Source organism: Plasmodium gonderi (genome assembly GCF_002157705.1).
Source record: "Plasmodium gonderi DNA, contig: Chr14, whole genome shotgun sequence".
In the NCBI taxonomy this organism is placed as follows: domain Eukaryota; phylum Apicomplexa; class Aconoidasida; order Haemosporida; family Plasmodiidae; genus Plasmodium; species Plasmodium gonderi.
In genome coordinates this window covers 11,457-31,415 of record NW_021628939.1, presented here as the reverse complement: position 1 = coordinate 31,415, position 19,959 = coordinate 11,457, and the positions used below count along the sequence as shown (strand labels likewise).

General features: G+C 23.9%; 2 protein-coding genes across 2 annotated transcripts; both read left to right on the top strand.

Moving 5' to 3' along the window:
* Positions 1–3,647: 3,647 nt before the first annotated feature.
* PGO_140020 (variable surface protein) lies at positions 3,648–12,163 on the top strand (the record flags this gene model as incomplete). Its single annotated transcript, XM_028689996.1, has 2 exons — positions 3,648–3,690; positions 3,873–12,163. The coding sequence occupies 2 exons, from the start codon at positions 3,648–3,650 to the stop codon at positions 12,161–12,163; spliced, it is 8,334 nt and encodes a 2,777-aa protein (XP_028545797.1).
* A 5,749-nt stretch (positions 12,164–17,912) lies between these two features.
* PGO_140010 (variable surface protein) lies at positions 17,913–19,707 on the top strand (the record flags this gene model as incomplete). Its single annotated transcript, XM_028689995.1, has 2 exons — positions 17,913–19,409; positions 19,564–19,707. The coding sequence occupies 2 exons, from the start codon at positions 17,913–17,915 to the stop codon at positions 19,705–19,707; spliced, it is 1,641 nt and encodes a 546-aa protein (XP_028545796.1).
* Between the last annotated feature and the right edge of the window lie 252 nt (positions 19,708–19,959).

Genomic DNA, 19,959 nt, shown 5'->3' with positions numbered 1-19,959 from the left:
TGATACTGCGGAATAATCGTTATGGTTATAAATATAAAATGAGTATTATAATGCTAATAATAAAAATTACAATAAGGTTTAATAACTTAAATCTATTTGTTTATTTCTGTGTTTTTTTTAAAATAAATAAATGTTACCCTAAATATAACATAAATGGAAAAATTATAAAGGAAATTAACTAAAAAGAAGTTCTAGGTATATTTTTACAAAGCTATTTATAAAAAGAAAAATAATAAAATTATTAAGATTATAATAATTAATTTTTAAAATTATGAAATTTTTAAAATCAATAAAATCTTTCAATGTAATAAAATATTAAAAAGAAATAAAATTATTCAGATGAAATTTCTTAAACTATAATGAATTATCAGAATATATAAATTACCTATTTTATTGTTACGTCTATAAAGACATTTTTAAGTTGTAATTTTTTAAAAAAAATGAAAAAATAAAATAATCATTTAAAAAAAAAAACCATAAAAGTATTTATAACACGCAGAGTTATAAATTAATAAGTAATATATTTCTCCACTATAAACAAAATCAATAGTTACAGAATATACTTTTTCCTATTTTTACTAAAAACTATTTTTGTTCAAAATTAATTCTAGTGGAAGCATTTATAAACTTAAACATTATTTTAATTATAAAATAATTATATATAAGAATTATAAAATGTTAAAACACTATTTTTTATAACTATAAGAGTGGAAAATTACTTAATAATAAGAAACCCCAAAAAAAATGGTATTGAGCTCATTATTTTATAAAATATGAGAATTGATAAAATAATTAAAATATAAAAATTTCGACTTGAGATTTGACAAAATAACATTTTACCTTTTTAAATAAAAATAGAACATAATAAGGTTTTAATTTTGAATTTCATTATTTTAATGCACATTTTCAGGGTTCAGGCTTTATGTTTAAGTTTCATGGTTTAGAGATAGGGGTTAGGATACATAATTTAGTGTTAAGGGTTTATTTTAATGTTTTATTATGCTGATGAATGATATTATTTTATGAGTATCAGTGTATTTATAATTGTTTACATTCTTATAAGTTCATTGTTCATTTTGAAAAAAGTACATTTTAAGTTTTAGAATATATTGATCATTATATCTAACCTTCGGGGATGTAGAACGCGAATGTTTGAAACAGAGCTGAATTACAATAGGTGATAATACTGTATGAGGAACTTTGCAAAATTGATGCAAAATGTATAAATCCTTTATTATGAACTATATGAAATTCAGAACATGTGAAAATCTATATATAAATCATATATGCAAAAAGAATAAATATATTATCATGGCAATATATATATTTGTGAGGGTAAATTATACTTATTAATTTTTTTATTTATCTTGTCATTAGGTAATCTTTGAATATTTAATGAATTTATACTGAATGTATATATTTTATGAATGTCCATGCATTATACTTAATAACTATGCAATTACTTTATATTTTGTTAGATAGCAATTTATTTTTATTCTGTTATATTTTTTATTCTAAAAATATGTAGGATAGATTTTAAGATATATTCACTTGTACACATTAAATATAGACATAAAGTATTCGTCTAATAATATATCATTAAAAGAAAAATGTTGCGAAATAAATATTTATATATATATTTATTATTGAGATGTGCAGAATATGCTACATTTGTGTTACAATGGCTATATAAGAGGAATTACATTATGAACGTTTTTACTATTATATATATTTTTAATAAATATTATAACAGCAATTACTTCACTAAATTATTTTCCAGATTTATATGGATAAATTTTAATAATTATAGAATATATTCTTATGCTAACCTTAACAACATACACGTCTATCATGTATAGCATATGTTAATAATAAAATTAAAAAGAATAATAAACATATGGGCCTGATAGTTTTTCCTTCATAAGAAAAAGTTTTATAAGATAAAATGAATCGTGGAATCTATAGAAAAACATGAAAATTGCTTAAAAATAATTAAAAAAGGCGCTAATTATTACATTCATATAAAACCATAGGAAATTGTTAAATACATATAGAGCAAGTAAAAGGACAAATGGAACATTAAAAGAGTAGAAAAGATAAATAGCACGAATAGTCCTCATATATAGATTAATTTATCAGTTGAAAATTACAAGAAAAGAACTTAATATTTGAAAAAATCATTTTGGCTAAACATTTACATGTCTGTTTTAAAATTTCACAAGTAGGTTACTGAATCATTGTGTAAAGCTAATTAAGTTTGAATCAAAATTAAGAACAAAGAAATTATAAAATTATATTATGTGTTTCCAGATTTAAAAAATTAAATCTATAAAAAAAAATTAAAATCACTTTTGTTACAATCATTTTTAAATAAATAATAATAATCCCGTATTAGGAAGAAAAAATATTCATGTATAATAATTAAAATTAAATGTGTAAATATAATGAAATGAATAAGCATTAAAATTATTTGGTTCTTGATGACCCTAATAAACAACAATGAAGTGTAAAATGTTTATAACTTTTTTTTTTTTTTTTTTTTTTTTGTGTTTAAGATAATAATTCCTTAAGAATTAGAGTACCCACTAGTTACTAATGTGTAAAATCCTCATTTAGATAAAATGAATAAAATTAAAATTAAAAAAGTATTTTAAATCTAAAATTATTTTTAAATAAAAATTAAATTATCTAATAGCACAAATGTTACTAATTTTTGAAAAAAAATTATAATATAAACAAATTAATTTTAATGCAAACTATACTAGATCAATATGAGATTTTTGATAGAATAGTGTAACGAAAGAACTTTTTTCGCAGTTTTCTAAAATTACCCATAGATTTACAACACTGTTATGGAGTACTATGATATTTCCTGATGTGGAAAAATTTTATATTTTGAATTGCGAATTTACACATAGATTAGATTGTTGTACATTAAAAAAAAATTAAATAAAAAAAACAAGTTTTTTTTTTTTTTTTTTTTTTGTGGTGTAATTTATTAAAGCTCTTCTATAATATATATTATGTGCTTTTAAGCTCCTGATTTCTACACACAATTTTTTCCCTAACATATAAAACCTGAAACATAAAATTAATGGTTTTTCCAGTAATCTATGTTCTAGTTGGTGTACGTATTTTTTTGTGTAATTCAGTTTCTATATATTTTTACTCCCTTAAAAATGTTATTTATCTATATTAACACTTCTCCTGCTTAACAATGTTGTAAAAAAGGAGAAAAAAAAAAATTGTTTTCTCTACACTCTTTTTCTATTTTATCTAAATATTTATCTTTCAATTGTAAGGATGAGCCATTCAGCATCATATTTAAATTAATAATAATAATTTTAGTTAATTTTTTTAATGTGATTTTTTTTTTCCTTTACAATCAAATATAGATTTTCCTGTTTTTTCCATTATAATCTTAAGATAATGTAATTATGTATGCTATACATATATATTAATCTACGTGTATAGGATAAGTATTGACTGGATTAGCTATATGCGAAAATTAATGCACACTAGGGCTTTCTAATTATATATATGATTAAGCAACACTTTTTTAAAACAATTTGGATGAAATATTTTTGATTAATAATTAAAAGAAAAGTTTCCACTTCGTTTATTTAGTATATACAGAAAAAAAATAAATGATTTGGACGTTATTGTATAATTTTATATTCATCATATTAGGTACATTTAATTTAGAAATGTATATAAATGAGTACGTACATATGTATACTTGAATGCATATAATAACTTTTTGAACGTTTACACATATATACATAACTGTCTTTTTTATTTATTTAAATAGAAACATGTCAAATTATTCATCAAAATATATAATAATTTTACTTGTATATTTTTATTTGCAGTGTCAAACATAGATGTTAATGGAAGAACATCCAGGAAGCCTCAGAAGAAATTAAAGTTCCCCATATTAGATGGAAATATAATTCGAAGTAATCAATTCCAGTATGAGAGTGAAGAAAAGAAATATGAAAATAATAAAATTAATGGTGATGAGAAGAAAAAATCACATGCATATAATAATATTTCATCTTTTAGAGCTCCGGAAAATCATGGATATGGAAGAAAATCACCATATTATTTGCACATAAAAAGAGACGGTGAATACAGACATGATACAAACTCAAATAATGAGTTAAGTATAAACGAAAAATTGAACACTATTTCAAATGCATTCATTCAAAATGGTAGAGTTACAAAAGGTAAAAATAAAAACACGCCAAATAACGCTCCAAAAGTAAATAATCCTCGAGCTTCATTAAATTTGCCTTCCCCCCAAAGTAGCACACTATCGAACACAACTGAAAATTTAGATTACATGGATGTGACATTCGATTCTATTTTTCCTGTAATTTCTCAATTAAGTCCATATTTCGCTTATATTTATTTTTTTGATGAAGTTAAGCGTATTTCAGTATCACATCAGGAAATTAAGGCTAGATATGATCAAATTTATAATAATAATGTCCAAAAACTTCTCAATGAAATACCCAAAGCAATCAATAGTTGTAAAAATGAAAAAGATGTATTGAAAAGATTAATAAATACATTAGAAGATCCAAATATGTTAAAAAAGGAAAATATAGTATACGATAAGAAATATAATGAATATGAAAATAAAAAGGATGAATTTCTCCAATGTTTACTAAATAAAAATAATGATAATATTTTTGATATGTATGATATGGAAACCAATATTTTAAATATGTTAGAGAATCTAAAATGCCAAATGAGTTGCGATACCAAGACATTTTTCAATATGATTAAAACATACTTAGTAGAATTTGAAAAAATCTCATATACAGAATATGATAATTATATAAATCAATATAAAAGTTCCTATAATTCTTTTTCTAATTATATGAGAAAAATTGTTAAAATAATAGATGATAAATATATTATAAATTCTATAAGTTTTACATTAATGGAGATGAAATATATCATGGAAAGATTTGATTATCACTTGGAAAAAGCTAAAAATTCAATGGATATTGTGGCAAGCTTTTCCAACGTGAATGAAAGAGAGATGAAAATTAAAAAGAATCTTATAGAAAACTATTTTACTGTCAGTAGCAATTATTCTATTTTTAAGCTTAGTGCAGACAGTCTTGTAATACTACAGAAAGCGTTAATACATAAAGAAAAAATAATTAAAAACCTATTTGGTTCAATAATTAGTGATTTAGAAAAAAAAATGACAAATATTTTAGATTCTCTATATTTTATGAGGGAATGTAGTACGATGATATCAGCATCTGAAGAAACATTAAAATTTGCAGAAGACGCATGTAATAGAGATCCCAGAATAATAGAAAGCTTTAAATTGTACACTAATTTGGAGATTACGAAAATTAAAAAAGACTATGACAAGAAAATCATTGAGATAAGGGAAGTTAAAAAGTCCATAGAATTACACACCACATCTATTAAGAGTGCATGTAATGATAATATGATTATAAAAGATTTCATTGAAGATAAAAAGAAATCTACACATTCTGATTCTAGTCCCCAAGAGAAAGTGAAGAATCTATTGAGCATAATAGAGTACATGGATGATAAAAAACAGACCATAACTGATAACGTTAATAGAATGAACGATTATTCCAATAAAAACAAAGAATTAAGAACAAAAATACATACATTAGTAGATGCTGTTAAAGATCAAGAGAAAAATATAGAAGATCTAATTAGAAAAGAACAAGAAATTAGGTTAATCAAAGAAAACATAAAAATTAAATTGGAATATATAAAAGGAATAATAGAAAAATTGAATGACATAATATATATTAATAAAAATATAAACAACGAATTTGAGGAAATTGATAAAATAATTAAAGAAACACTGTTCAACAAAGATGATTTTGATAATAAAAAAACCGAATTACACACCAAAATAAAAGAAACAATGAATACATTTTATTCTGGTGATTTGCAAGTATTTGTAGAAAAATTGTCATCATTTTTAAAAAATCATGAAGTTTTGTACGAAAAAGAAGATTCTAAAGGTAAACTTGAAGAACTGCTAAAATCAACAATTGAAGAGGAAGAAACTCTGAAAAGGATGAAATGTGAAAGTGTTTCTGAAATAATCAACACATTGAAAGGGGAAGAAAAAAAAATTTTAACTCTAAAGAATGACATTATTAATAAACAATTTGAAAATATCCATTCAGAAATGACGAAATTATCGAATCAGTTACAAATAGAATATGAAGATTTTGAACGCAGCGTATCAGATTATGAAGCAGAGAAACAAAAATTAGCAGAACATAAAGATAAAATAATTAAACGAAAAAATATGTTTGCTGAAAATGAACACGAAAATGATGAAGACGTGCCTGAAGGTCAAAATACGTATAACGAATTTGTTCAGGATAAGGAGAATATTTTAAAAAAGGAAACTGTAATTACAAGTAAAATTAATAAATTACGTGAAAAAATACAAAATGTTAAATCTGAATTACAAAAACATGGTGATGTAATGCAAAATTTTGAAATAAATTATAGAAAATCGGCTTCGAATACTAAAGCACTGTTAGAAAAAATAAAAAATGCCAATCATGAATTAAAATTAAATGAAGATGAAAAAAATTTTATCGTTACCAAGGGAATCCTTATGAAAACAATGGAAGAAATTGAAAATACAAAGAGAAATATAGGCACACTTAAAAATTTAAATGTCACATCAAAGCGCTCTAAAGTTAACAAACAAAATATTGAGAGTTTAATAAAAAATAAAGATATTCTTAAAGAAAAAATTGAAATACACATTCAAAACGTAGAGAATGATAAATTAATTGAACCAACATCAAAGACACAATTTATTATGAATTTAAATAGAGAGAAAAATAATATAGACCAACAATTAAAAGACATTTATATCAATGAGTTAAAAGAAGCAGTAGATAAAACGTTAAGTTATTGTCAAACAGTAAGAGAAAATGTTATGAATAATAATGGAACAAGTGCAGAAGTATTAGATAAAAATGAAATTGATTGGGTAGGCATGAACGTTAAAATACAAGAGCTACACGGTACTTACCTAGCGTTAGATAGAAATGTTAATGATTTAATAAATAAGCAGTATGGAGAAATTATAACATTAATTAGTAAACATATAATAGATGAGGGAAACGATGTTGAAATTAGAGCTGAAAAATTTATACATGATCTAGAAAAATTGAAAACAAGGTTGTCTTCCTTTGAAAATAATGAATACATTAAAAAATATGAAAATAGTATAAAAGAAGAACTTGGTAAATTAAAAGCAATGTCTGATAAAATACTAAAAGAAATTGATGAAAACTATGACAAATTAATTATCATTAAAATAAAATCAACTGACTATGTTGCAGAATCAAATAAGGTAAAAAATAAGCAAATTGATTCGAGTGAAAAGAATGATAAAACTAATATGTTCAATAAAAATAGGGATGATATGGAAAAAATAAATGAAAATATCTCACACGCATCTAAGGAATTGGATAGTATAAAAAAAGTGGAGAATATGTCAAAAGAAATAGACATTCTTGAAATTCAATATGATAGAGTTTTAATCAAGCATATGGTTCAAATGATTAATGATAAAAATACGGAGACCTCTGGAATTATGGATAAAATTAAATCATACATAGAAAATATAGAAAAAATAAAAAGTAAAATATTTGATGAAAGACGAAAAAATACATCTGATTTAATGTATAGTCAATATGATGAAGAAAGTAAAACTAATAGCAAAAAAGTAGAGGAAATTCTTGAGAATGCAATAAAAAGAAAAGAGGAATCAGAAAATGGTCAAAATATGGAAAATGTAAAAAATATCAAAAGCGAAGTTATTAATTATTTACAACAAGCTACAGATTATTATAACGCTGTGGAAAAGGCATTGGGGGATATTAAAAATGTGCACAATTTATTATTGTCAACTAATGGTAAAAGTATTGCTGAGGAAATATCCAAGAATACTAGTGAAGCATATACCCTTAGAGAAAAGACAAAAAACGAATTTGAAAAAATGCATAATGTAATTGATGATGTAAAAAAACAATTAGATCAAGCAAAGGACTTGCAAAAAAACATTCATACAGATTTAGATGGCGAACAAATAGATGATAAAGTAAAACAAATTAAACAAATCCACTATAATATTGAAAATAAGAAAGATGGAATTGATGAATATTTAACAAACATCAGAGCTCATAAGGAAAATTGCTTATTGGAAATTCGCAATGCTGAAAGGGGAAAAATTAAAATTGATTTTTTGCAGGAAAATAAAGGAAATCACGAACTGAGGGATATTGCTATAGAAAAAATAAATGAAAATATAGACACTTGTAAAACATATGAAAAAGAAGTTCTTAAAATTGAAGAAGACTCTATAAAAGAGCATGATTTATTCCTAACACTTATTAATAACATTTCCGATGCTTTAAAAGAATCATTAATTTTAGGAGTTGAAACAAAATCCAAAAAAAGAAAAATTGATGCTACAACAATAATGAAGGATATTGAAAAGGAATATACGGAGATTAAAGAAGAACTTCAACAATCCGTAGAATACTTGAACCAATTAGAAAAAAAATACACTATTATCACAGGGGAAGATGAACTCAATAATCAGACATCTATGGATGCAAAGGTATCACTACAATACAACATAGAAAAAGCAAAACATAATTTATTAAAAATAAAAAATATAGAAAATGAAGTGGAATCTATTTCAAGTAGAGCTAAGAATTCATTTGATTTAATGTCAAAATTTTCGGCTTTAAACGAAAGTAATGTATTAGAAAATGTTGAAAAAGAAGCAGAGGAATGTATAAAATATTTAGGAAAGATAAAAGAAGAGAAGAAGTTAATGATGGAAAAACGAGATAATTTCAATGTAATCAAATCAGAGAATAAGAATATCGAAGAAGATCTGAAAAAGCATTGCAAACTTTTTGAAATTGGACTTCTGAACAAGATAAATGAAATGGTTAATAACAAAAAATCATATATGGATTCAGCGAAAGAGCGTTTAATTTCATCCATCAGGAATTTTACTTCTCTCTTTAACGGATTCAATTTAAAAGATTATAAAATTGGAAAAAATTTAGAGGATTACAAAAGAAAAATAAATGAATTAAATAATGAGTTTCTTAAGCTATATGAGTTAATTCAGCATAATGTAAAAAATGGTTCAGAAAATTCGACAGACCCTGATGGAGCGAAAGTTCTCAGGGAAGAATCAAAAAATGAGTTAAAAAAACTTGAAAATATAGAAGAAGAAACAAAAAAATACTTGAGAGATGTTAACAAAATAGAATCATTTAGATTAATACATTACATGAAGGAAAATGTAGATGAGTTAAATGAAAAGTGCAAAAAAGAATATTCCGAAGTCGATGAAGGAAATAATGCTATTGAAAAAATCATTGGAGATATTAAAAAGTTGAAGGACAAAAATAGTTCATCAACAAAATTGGTAGAAGCAATAGAGAGAAATGACGATATAAAAAAAAAAAAAAATCATTTTTCATATAAGATAGATGCGAAAGATATATTTGATCAGATTGTTAAATCAGCCAAATTTATAAACATAACAATTGTAAATGAGTTAAGTGCACAAGCATATTTGCAAAATACAACACCAATGCAACTTGAACCAAACAGTGAAATCATATTTGAGAGTGAACAATTCGCAGAAGATACAGACAAATTAAATGTTCACAAAAATATACAAGATGCATACAATAGTGTTCTTCAGATACATAAACATTCAGACGATATAATCAAAAAACAAGAAGAATGTGAAATGTTAGTAAATGAAGGAAAATATATATGTTTTAAAATTAAATCAATAAACGAGTTAAAAGATACCATAGAAAAAACTAATATTAAAAAAAGTACAATTGCAAATGAAATTAACAATGCTTTTTCTAAATTAAGTGAGTTAAACAGAATAAAGTGCAGCTATGAAAACTGTACTGATATTTTAAAAGAAAATTATGCTGAAAATTTAAAACAACAAAGGGATACATTTAATGAAGCAAAAAGTAGCAATGCAGATAAATCCAAATTGAATGATTATATGAAGAGAGTTGAAAACGAATTCGAATCATTAAATATATTAGAAAAAACTATTGAAATATTAAATGCAAACGAAACGTCCCAAGAAGTCATAGAGGACAAAAAATCATCTATTCTCCAAATTATAACGAAACTGGAAGATATAGAAAATAAAATAAAAGACGTTAATTCTTCCTATGATGAATTACTAGGTAAAGGGAGACAATGTGAAATATATAAGTATACTTCAATAATAAACAGTCTTAACAATCAAATAAATGATTATTCTATAATAATTAATAGGAAAAAAGAAAATATTGAAGAATACTTAAAGCTTATTCAAAATAATTATAGATCCATATATAAAGACGTTGAATCATTAAGTGAAAATCTAGATGGAAAATCAATAAATGGGTATGATAAAGCAAAAATTGAAGAAGCAAATAAGCTTTCATTAGAGTTAACAACAGCAGTTTATGAATATGAAGAAATAATTCATACTATGAAAAATGAATTTATAGTTATAAATGAAAAAACAAAAATTGATGATTTAGAAAATAGTGCAAAAAAACTGAAAATATATTACACCAATCTAAACAATAAAGAAGATATCATAAAGGAATTTCATAATAAAATTAATTTAATTAAGTTGCAAGAAATAAAAGCGACTTCTGAAAAATATTTTGATATTGCTAAGATTTTTACAGATGTATTAGAGGATCAAAAAAAAGCATTAATGAATACTCAAAATAAACAAAATGATCTTAAACATAAAGTAACGGAAATTGAAAAAGAATTAATTAACCTTGACATTTCGTTCACACTAGTATCTATTAATGCATTCGATGAAATATATAAAAAAATTAAGTCTAAGGTAGAAGAATTGAGTAAATTAGAAGAAACTAACCTTAATGAGCTCAAAAAAGTTAAAAGATATAAGGAATATGGTTTATATTTATTAAATAGAAAGGAAAACTTACTGGGTGATATCGATAAATATGTAGAAAGAGATAAATTAAAAAATGAAAATAATGAAATGAAAAATGAGATAAGAAATTATATAACAGGAACTAATAAAATACAGAGTATTTTGTCGGAAACGGTGCAAATACTATTAGAGAATATTAAGAAAAATGAAAAATTGTGTGCATCTAATAATATAAAGGATTTCATTTCTCGCATTGTAAAGATAGCAGATGACACAAGAGAAAATTTCAAAAAAAGTTTTCCAGAAAAGGAAAAATTTTATCAAATAGAAAGCTATTATAAGGAGATTAAAGCCATTGTTAATGAGATCGATACAAATTCCGAAATAAACCTATTTATCGAAGATACAAACAAAAATATCCAAGACAGAATTGCAAGCACCCAAAATTCTGAAGACGTCGAAAAAATAAAAGAAGTAATAATTCATATAACGAATAATCACACAAAAGCAAAAGCTACGTTATCGCAAGTTAGTAACGCCTTGAATAGAATTAAAACAAAAAAAAAGGAGATGGATACATTATTTGTGTCATTATCCAAAGAACATATAAATAATTATAACTCTGCAAAAAATTTCATGAATGATTCGAATAATATAATTAAGATCTTTGAAGATCATTTAGGCAAAATATCAAGTTTAATAAAGTATTCTGAAAATGAAATTAATGAATTAGAAAAAAAAATGCATAATATATTAAATGCACCTGTTATTGATAATGCATCTGACGGTCAAAAGAAATTGCTAGGTGATATAGAAGAACAAAGAGAGAAATTATATGAAGAAGAAGTTCCAAAATTATCTCGAGAACAAAATAACTCGGATGAGAGCGACTTGAACGATGGTAACAATACTACTGAGAATAAAAATGGATATCATTCTAAACCAGGTGGGGATACGACAAGGATTTTATATGCACAAGTTATTTTGGGGCTATCTGTTTGTTATGGTATTGCATTCATTGCATTTAATCGGAATGATGAGGAAAAGATAGGTGATCATTCTCTAGATGAAGAATTTGAGGGTGGTGTTGCTTTTAATGGAGACGATAAGGAAGAAGTCATAGATGTTTGTTTTGACGAGAATTATGATTCTGAATAAGAAAATACATACTTAAACATATACAAATAGGCATAATGTATAAAAGCTACATTAAATAAAAAAATGATAAGAAATGATTTTGCATAAAGAACACTATATTAAAATATACACCAATGAAATGTATTTTCCATATAAAGCAAATACGAATAATTCTAATTTCAGAATCGCACAATAATAATTATAATATATAAGGGTATATTAATTCTGTTAACGTTAATAGATATATTTATCATAATATAATGAATACTGTGTGTTCATATATGCATGTAATATATTATGAACATACTTGTTAAAAAGATAAGGACGAACAATTGTAGCAAATAAATCACTGTTAATATATCAAATATCATTTTAAAAATAAAAACATACACTTAACATAAACCCTGAACCCTAAACCCTAAACCTGATATTTGAAAATATTAGATATGAGATTAATGGCATAATATTAAAAAAAGGTTGTAATGATAGTAATGGCCAAATATCTTCTTCACCCAATTCTCAAAATGAATCTCTCGTTTTATCTAGTTTTGACAATTCGGGTATTATTATAATTTCAACAGTTTTAATGTTATTAACACCCATGTTAGTATTTAATCTATATAAGGTTAAATATAAGTTATTATGCACATTTATGTAGTACCATGATTTTTTTAAGTAATATAGAAACAAAAAAAATTTTATTAATAAATTATATTCTTAATACATAATTTTTTTATTATTACGAATTAGTTCACCCCATATAATTCATGTTTAAAGCGTAGAATGAGTTAACTAATAAATAAGTGGAATAATATAAACAAAAAATGGAATATATTCGAGGCTTCTTAAATATACAGTGACATTTCAAGAAATAGTAGATATAATCTGTTACATAATTCTGGATATTTTTATAATTAAATATATAATTTGGGGAAAATACCATTGCTTAAAAAATGGACTGAAGAATATAGGTTAATTAAGTGGAGAATTATTCTATTAAGTATATAGAAAAAGAGCAAGATAATTTAAAGAACATAATAAAGCAAAAATAAATACTAATTTGTCAATATAATATAATAACTTTTAAAAAACATTACTTTATATTATCATAAATATTGAATAAAAAAAATAGGAATAATAAATATAATATGTACCTTGTTTTAAAAACAGTAGTTCACGTAAATAAAATACTTTTAAGTATAATTTAATATATTATAAGCAAAATAATAATAATTATATAGTATAATATGTCAAAATTATTCTAATAAGAAATTATGATAGTAATTGAATACTATTGATATAAATTCATTCTACATATATCAATGCTATTTCATAATATGATATTATCGAGAAATCATTTAATATAATATGTGCACATACCAATAATTAATTATTAATTATACCTTTATTATTATTTTTATAGCATTTCTCAACACTAAGGGTATCATTTGTCCCTATATTTAAGTCATCAATATGTGTAACTTTATGATACCAAAGTTTTTTGTATATACAAGAACAGAAATTACAAAATATTATTTATTATTTACGTTTTTTCTTCGCCTTGTATTTAGTTATTTTTTTCCATTTTACACTTTTTTTTTTGTGTTTTAATTAATGTCAAAATTTTTTACAATTTATAAAATACCATGATAAATTTCACTGTATACTATTCAACAGGGGATAAATTAAAATATAAACATATACTTATTTAAGACATTATTAAATGTCAAATAGATTGATATATATTCATTAAATCGATAAATCATTAAATTGCATTATTTTTCACGTTTAACACGAATATTCATTAAATTAGATTAATATTATATTTTCTAATATACTTCATGATACATTTTTTTTTTTTTTTTTGTAATAGCATAATTTGTGGCAGTATGATATTTTGATTAATTTTTAATTATATTTTGTTCCTTAACTTTTTTATTATTTTAATTACATTATCACGTCCTAGCATTTAAATGTGATAATACACTGCATCATTACTAAAAATGACATCTTTTTTTGAATTTACATAATCAATATCTCATTCGTATCTAATTTTATGAAATTTTCTGTTTTTCTATTTAAGGTGAAGACTTTTTGGTTTAAAAATTTATATTAGATTTAATATTCATTATTCTTAATTGTGATAATCTACAACAAACACATACCAGTAATAATTACAACAAGTAAAACAAGTTTTTACTTTAACGTATTTATTAATCTCTCACAAAAATATATATTCACTTTTACTCTATGTAATGTTTGCATTTTGGTTTTTTTGTAACACCTATATTTCATTATTTTTTTACATTTTGCGCCATATCACGGACTGTTCATGTAACTCAACTAGTATTTAGTTTCACAAAAATCTTCTAAAGAAGAGGAAAGTGTTTTAAGGTTGTAAATATAGAAAATGGCATCATGAAGGATGATATATCTATAATAGAATTCCCCCGTGTGTTAATCTATGGAATCCAATTCGAACTCAAAATTTGATAAGTTTACTTGTAAAAGCACATTTTGTCTTTTAATTAATTTAATTTTATTTTCATTTTATATAAAGTTGTTCATATGCAGGAGGCCAATATATAAAAAGAACGGAATAAAATTATTTTATAAATATTAATATTACTTAAATAAAATATAAATACGAAGATAAAACACTTAAATAATTATTTATTATTTTCTATTTTCATGATAGAAAATGCTTAAGAATAAATTTTTTCCTAATATTGATGTAACTATAACAAAATGATAAAAATAATAAGAAATTAATATATCATAGTACATTTCTATATTACTGGAAACATCATTGCTCTTTCTCTTGATTGATTAATTAAAATAGCCTAAGCATGTTATATGGTTTCATTAGACTTAAGTTAAGTGTTAAATTATTATGTGAAATAATATCAAACACATGTTTTGAGGTTCCTATACACATAAAGCCTTAACATCATTTGTACTTAATTTCTCACGTAAGCGCTTCGAAATGGCCAGAACAACATTTGAGACATATGCTAAATCATAAACTAATTATAACTTACAATGTAATTCAATAATTTCATTTTAAGAACAAACTCTATATCAATAATAATACACCATATAAATAGTTTGAATGTGAAAGACATAATTTAAATACATTTCATAGATGTTTTTTATGACAATTATTACTTTAGATATATTTATAACTTTCAAAGTAATCATGCTGGTTTTTCTCCTTTTCCCAATGTTCTCCTTCACCTAATTCATAGTATCGGAGTGGTTTAAAATTGAGATGAATCTTAATGAACAGTGATACTGAATTAAAAAGTTTATCACTAACAGATTTATTTTCTGGTTTATCCTTTATACAGTACTTTTTCTCTGTATTATAATGGAACATGGGTTTGTAGTAATATCCACCATTTTTACGTTTTTTGTTCTGTTTTTCATATAATTTTTTTAAATATATTGACGTTTTGATGCAAAGTAATTCATACCATTTATCACACTTTTCATGGTAATAGTAGTAAATATCTCCACTATTTAAGACTATTACATTACCTATTTCTTAATATTTTAGATGTACAAATAGATTTCGTAATTTGTCATCACGCTATGTCGAAAAACGTTAACGGAATGTATATTTATATGCTTTCCCTAATGAGATAATTTCTTTTTCTTTGAGAAGTATATAGAACATGAAATTAGTTATCTATTTGCAAATGTTTTATAAAAATTTAACTTCTATCATTTAACTTCTAAAAATTCCATCATAAATTAAAACACTATAAAACAATATAATATTTTTTTCATATCCCTCTTATTTACATGTGAAAAATTAAAATATTTTTTATTAATATATCTATTTGTCTTTTGTATTAATATAGAAAAAATAATAAAATAATAAGACTACTATCTGATGTTTGTTTCAGGTTCAGATGCGTCGTGCAATAAATATAAAACATAAATTTTAGATTATAACTAAATTACAAAAAATGTTAAGAGTATTATAACCCCCACAGAATGCAACATTGTATAACAATTTATTATTTTGTAAAATTTTAACCTGTTATATGCATACTATATTTCTATTAATAATTCGCAACAAAAGTAAAAATAATTCTTATTCATCATGCATACAAACAACTACATTTATTAGATTATTTATTTTACTATTCTTTTTTTTTTCCCTTTTAAATTTTGTCTAAATAAAAATAATATTTTTCACAATAAGCTTATTTTCTTTTATGAAATTATATGATGAACAATTTCTTCAGGTAGAACCAGTTGATTTGTGTTCATTTTTTCATGACTAATTTCAGTAGAATCTATGTTTTTACGTTTTAAAAAATATATAATCCATATTCTTACAATATGAGGTGAATTTCTCTGAAATAAACAATTTTTCTTAAGTTCATATAATAAAAATATCGTGAAATTAATTACTATTAATTTATGTTTCTTACTTTAAGTATTATGAAAATTATTAGAACGAAAAAAAATTAGTTACACTATATTTATAAATAGTATATATAGAAATAAAGAAAAAAAAAAACTATATAAATCGATTAGTTCAAACTTCATAGTATAAAAGTTACTAGAACAACATTATTTTAAGCTGTGAATCCCTTTTTTTTTTTTTTTTTTCATATTTTTTCGTATAGGCAAAATATCATTATTTTTTTTTTAAATTTTGGGGTTTTTTATTTAATATTTTAGTATTGTAAATTTTAATTTTTTTGTAAATGTATAATAAGTTAATGGCTGGGAAAAATTATAAATATAGTTAATTACAATTCTATTTATTGAATTTAATTACAGAGTCTATTAAGGAAATGTAATTTAATTCTAATATTTTGCGGTACATCTATAACAGAATAAATTATACGTTGTAACGAAAATGTATTTTCATTCAAGAAATCAAATATACAGTTAAGAAGCTATTTTTAGGTAATGCAACATCATATATGTACATTAAGAAAAAATAGAAATATTCATTATTTTAGAGAGAAGATATATCCAAATTATATTAATTATTAAAAAGACATTTGAATAGTAAATAATTTTACAACTATAAGACAAATTCAGCAAAATTACAAATGTTATTTATTTCTTAACATAAGAAACGTCGTGCATTTTAACATATATCACCGTGACACAACAATGACACATGCATAAATACTTAAAAATTAATTTTGAAAAAAATGAAACTACATTGTCAGTTTTAGATAACATTATTTATAGTATATATACTAATGTCAAGATGAAAAGCGTGGGTATTATATGCAAAAAAATACATAACGACAAATATGCGCCTTGCATTCAACGATAAAGTATTTACGTAGTAATTTACTGAACACATTTTACTTCATCTGCTAGTGTTATTAAAATTAAGGAAACAGGTTTAATTGATTTATATACATTCGTGAAATATACTTATTTTTTACGTTCACTGAGTTTCAAGCTTATACTGAGGCAAATCGGAACATGCTATGCATATGCTTCCGAGTTCAAAGATATAATACATCTTCCTACAAATAGTTATGTAGATTCAAGCTTCATTCATTTAAATTGTTCATATATACACAATTTAAACATTATATTGCTGTATTAAAAAGTAGTATTTCTCATATGAATACGTAGTAATGTGTGCTAACATAATATCATATAACAAAAATATAAAATTCAGTACTACAGATCTGTCTATCTATATAAATAAAGTGCTTTTGGAAATGATTTATAAAAATCGAAAAAAAAGGAAAAATTCTATAATTATGATTAATCGTTGAATATGACTGAAGTAGTTTTTGAAGTTTCCTCAGATTATGATTCTTTGGGTAACAGTGCCTGTTTATTAATATATTATAATACAAAAGCTGAAATTAATAAGAAAATTGATGATTTAGGGAAGTTAGAGGATGGTAATCTCATTTCAGAAAAGTGTTCTGAAATAGATAAATATTTAGAAGAAGAACAATTAAAAAACAGTTTTTGTTTTAAGGATAGTTTCATATCACATTTTGTGGATATTAAAGATAAAATAAGGAATTTATTAGAAACATCTAATAAATATTCTAAATGCTTTATAAAATTAACATCTAGCAACAAAAGACACAGTGAATTAAAAAATACATTATATGATGTTCGCGAAGAGGACGGAACGGAGTTGGATGTAGAAAAAGGAAATTCTAGAACAAAGATCAAATCTGTAGAAAGTTCAAATGAACAAGTATTGGAAAGAGATAACTATTCAGCAAAAACAGAATCTGAAGATACAAAACAAGAGTATGATAATGAATCTAGATTAAGCAGCACACAAATTACTTCAGAATCCTCCTCAGGAGCTAATTTACTTGTTAATGATCATGATTCTACTCGGTCAGAAGGAACGTATGAAAAGGCTCGTTCTGCTGACCTTAGCCAAAACAATGGTTCTTTACACGACAACCATCCCCATGGACAGTCAAAAGCTGAACGAGATGAAGCGCAACCGAGTGTTCCGTCTTCACGAAACATTTCTTTTCATGATCCACTATATGTACCCAACTCTAAACCTAATAAAAACAGAATTGGTATTTTTAGTGCGTCATTTTCCCATGATGGTACTAAATGTGAAAATATGAATAATACAAACTCAAAAAGTGACGATGAAGAAATCATTATCATTAAGCTCCGTAACTGTGAAAGTAATGATGTTGAATATGAATTTGTTGATGCCATAAATAATAAAACTCATATGAGTGCTTCTCCAAATGTACATGTGTCACAAAATATTCCATATACCCAGGAAATTAAATTAGCTGTTTCACCTTCTTTTGAAGAGCCATTAACTCGTAATCATACATCTCCTGATGAAGTGGCAAATGGTGAACAATCAAGAAGTTGTGAAGAACATTTATGTAGAGAAGGAACAGAAGGAACGGGAAATCTTCAAGATACATCTAGTTTAATAAAAAAACCTTGTTGTAAGTATCCCAAAACTCTACAAGCACAGAAAGAAGCAACAGAAAATTCACAACCTAATAGCATTTGTAATGAGAGCAGTTGCAAAGAATCATATATAAACCAAGAGGACGGTCGAAATCATCAGACTAAAGAAGTAGGTACAAAAGTAAAAACAAGCACTCAGGACATTTCCAGTAACGATTCAAGAAATGGAGTATATATTATGGAAGATTCGATATTAGTAACAACAGAAACATCTCATGAAATATTTTCCATAAGAATGTATATAGTAATTACTACAATAATTGTTGCCGGAATTCTGTTATTTTTCCTGATAAAAAAGGTGAAAATCATCATTTATATTAAAAATATGATTAGCATTTTTACAATAATATACTTTAATTAAAATTTAACATTTAAAAATTTTTATTTCTTGTATTACAGTACACACCATTGGGGACTTTGTTCAATAAGAAAAAAAAAAAAAAAAAAAAAAGAAATTGAAAAAAAATTGGAACGAATATTATCAGGAACAGCAAATTTTGAAGAAAAAGTTATCCTTATGCCGTATAGCTATTCATAATGTGAAGAATGTAAAAATACGTAAGAAATATGAAGAAAGCATTGATAAACATAAATAACGAATAAAAATTTATCAGTGCAATATAGAACAAGTTATAAAAGCTTTCAGAGTAAAACACACCTTGAACATTTATCCTAGAGAAGAAAAAATGAATAATTCAAAATTTAGAAAAAAAATAAGCATTATTTTTTAGGTTATGATAACATAGCATTTTGATAAATGTTTTTTAAAGTGTTATTATTATTGTATAAAAATAGAATTGAAAGGGATTAACTAAAATTACATAGAGTATTATAAATGAAGGCAATTA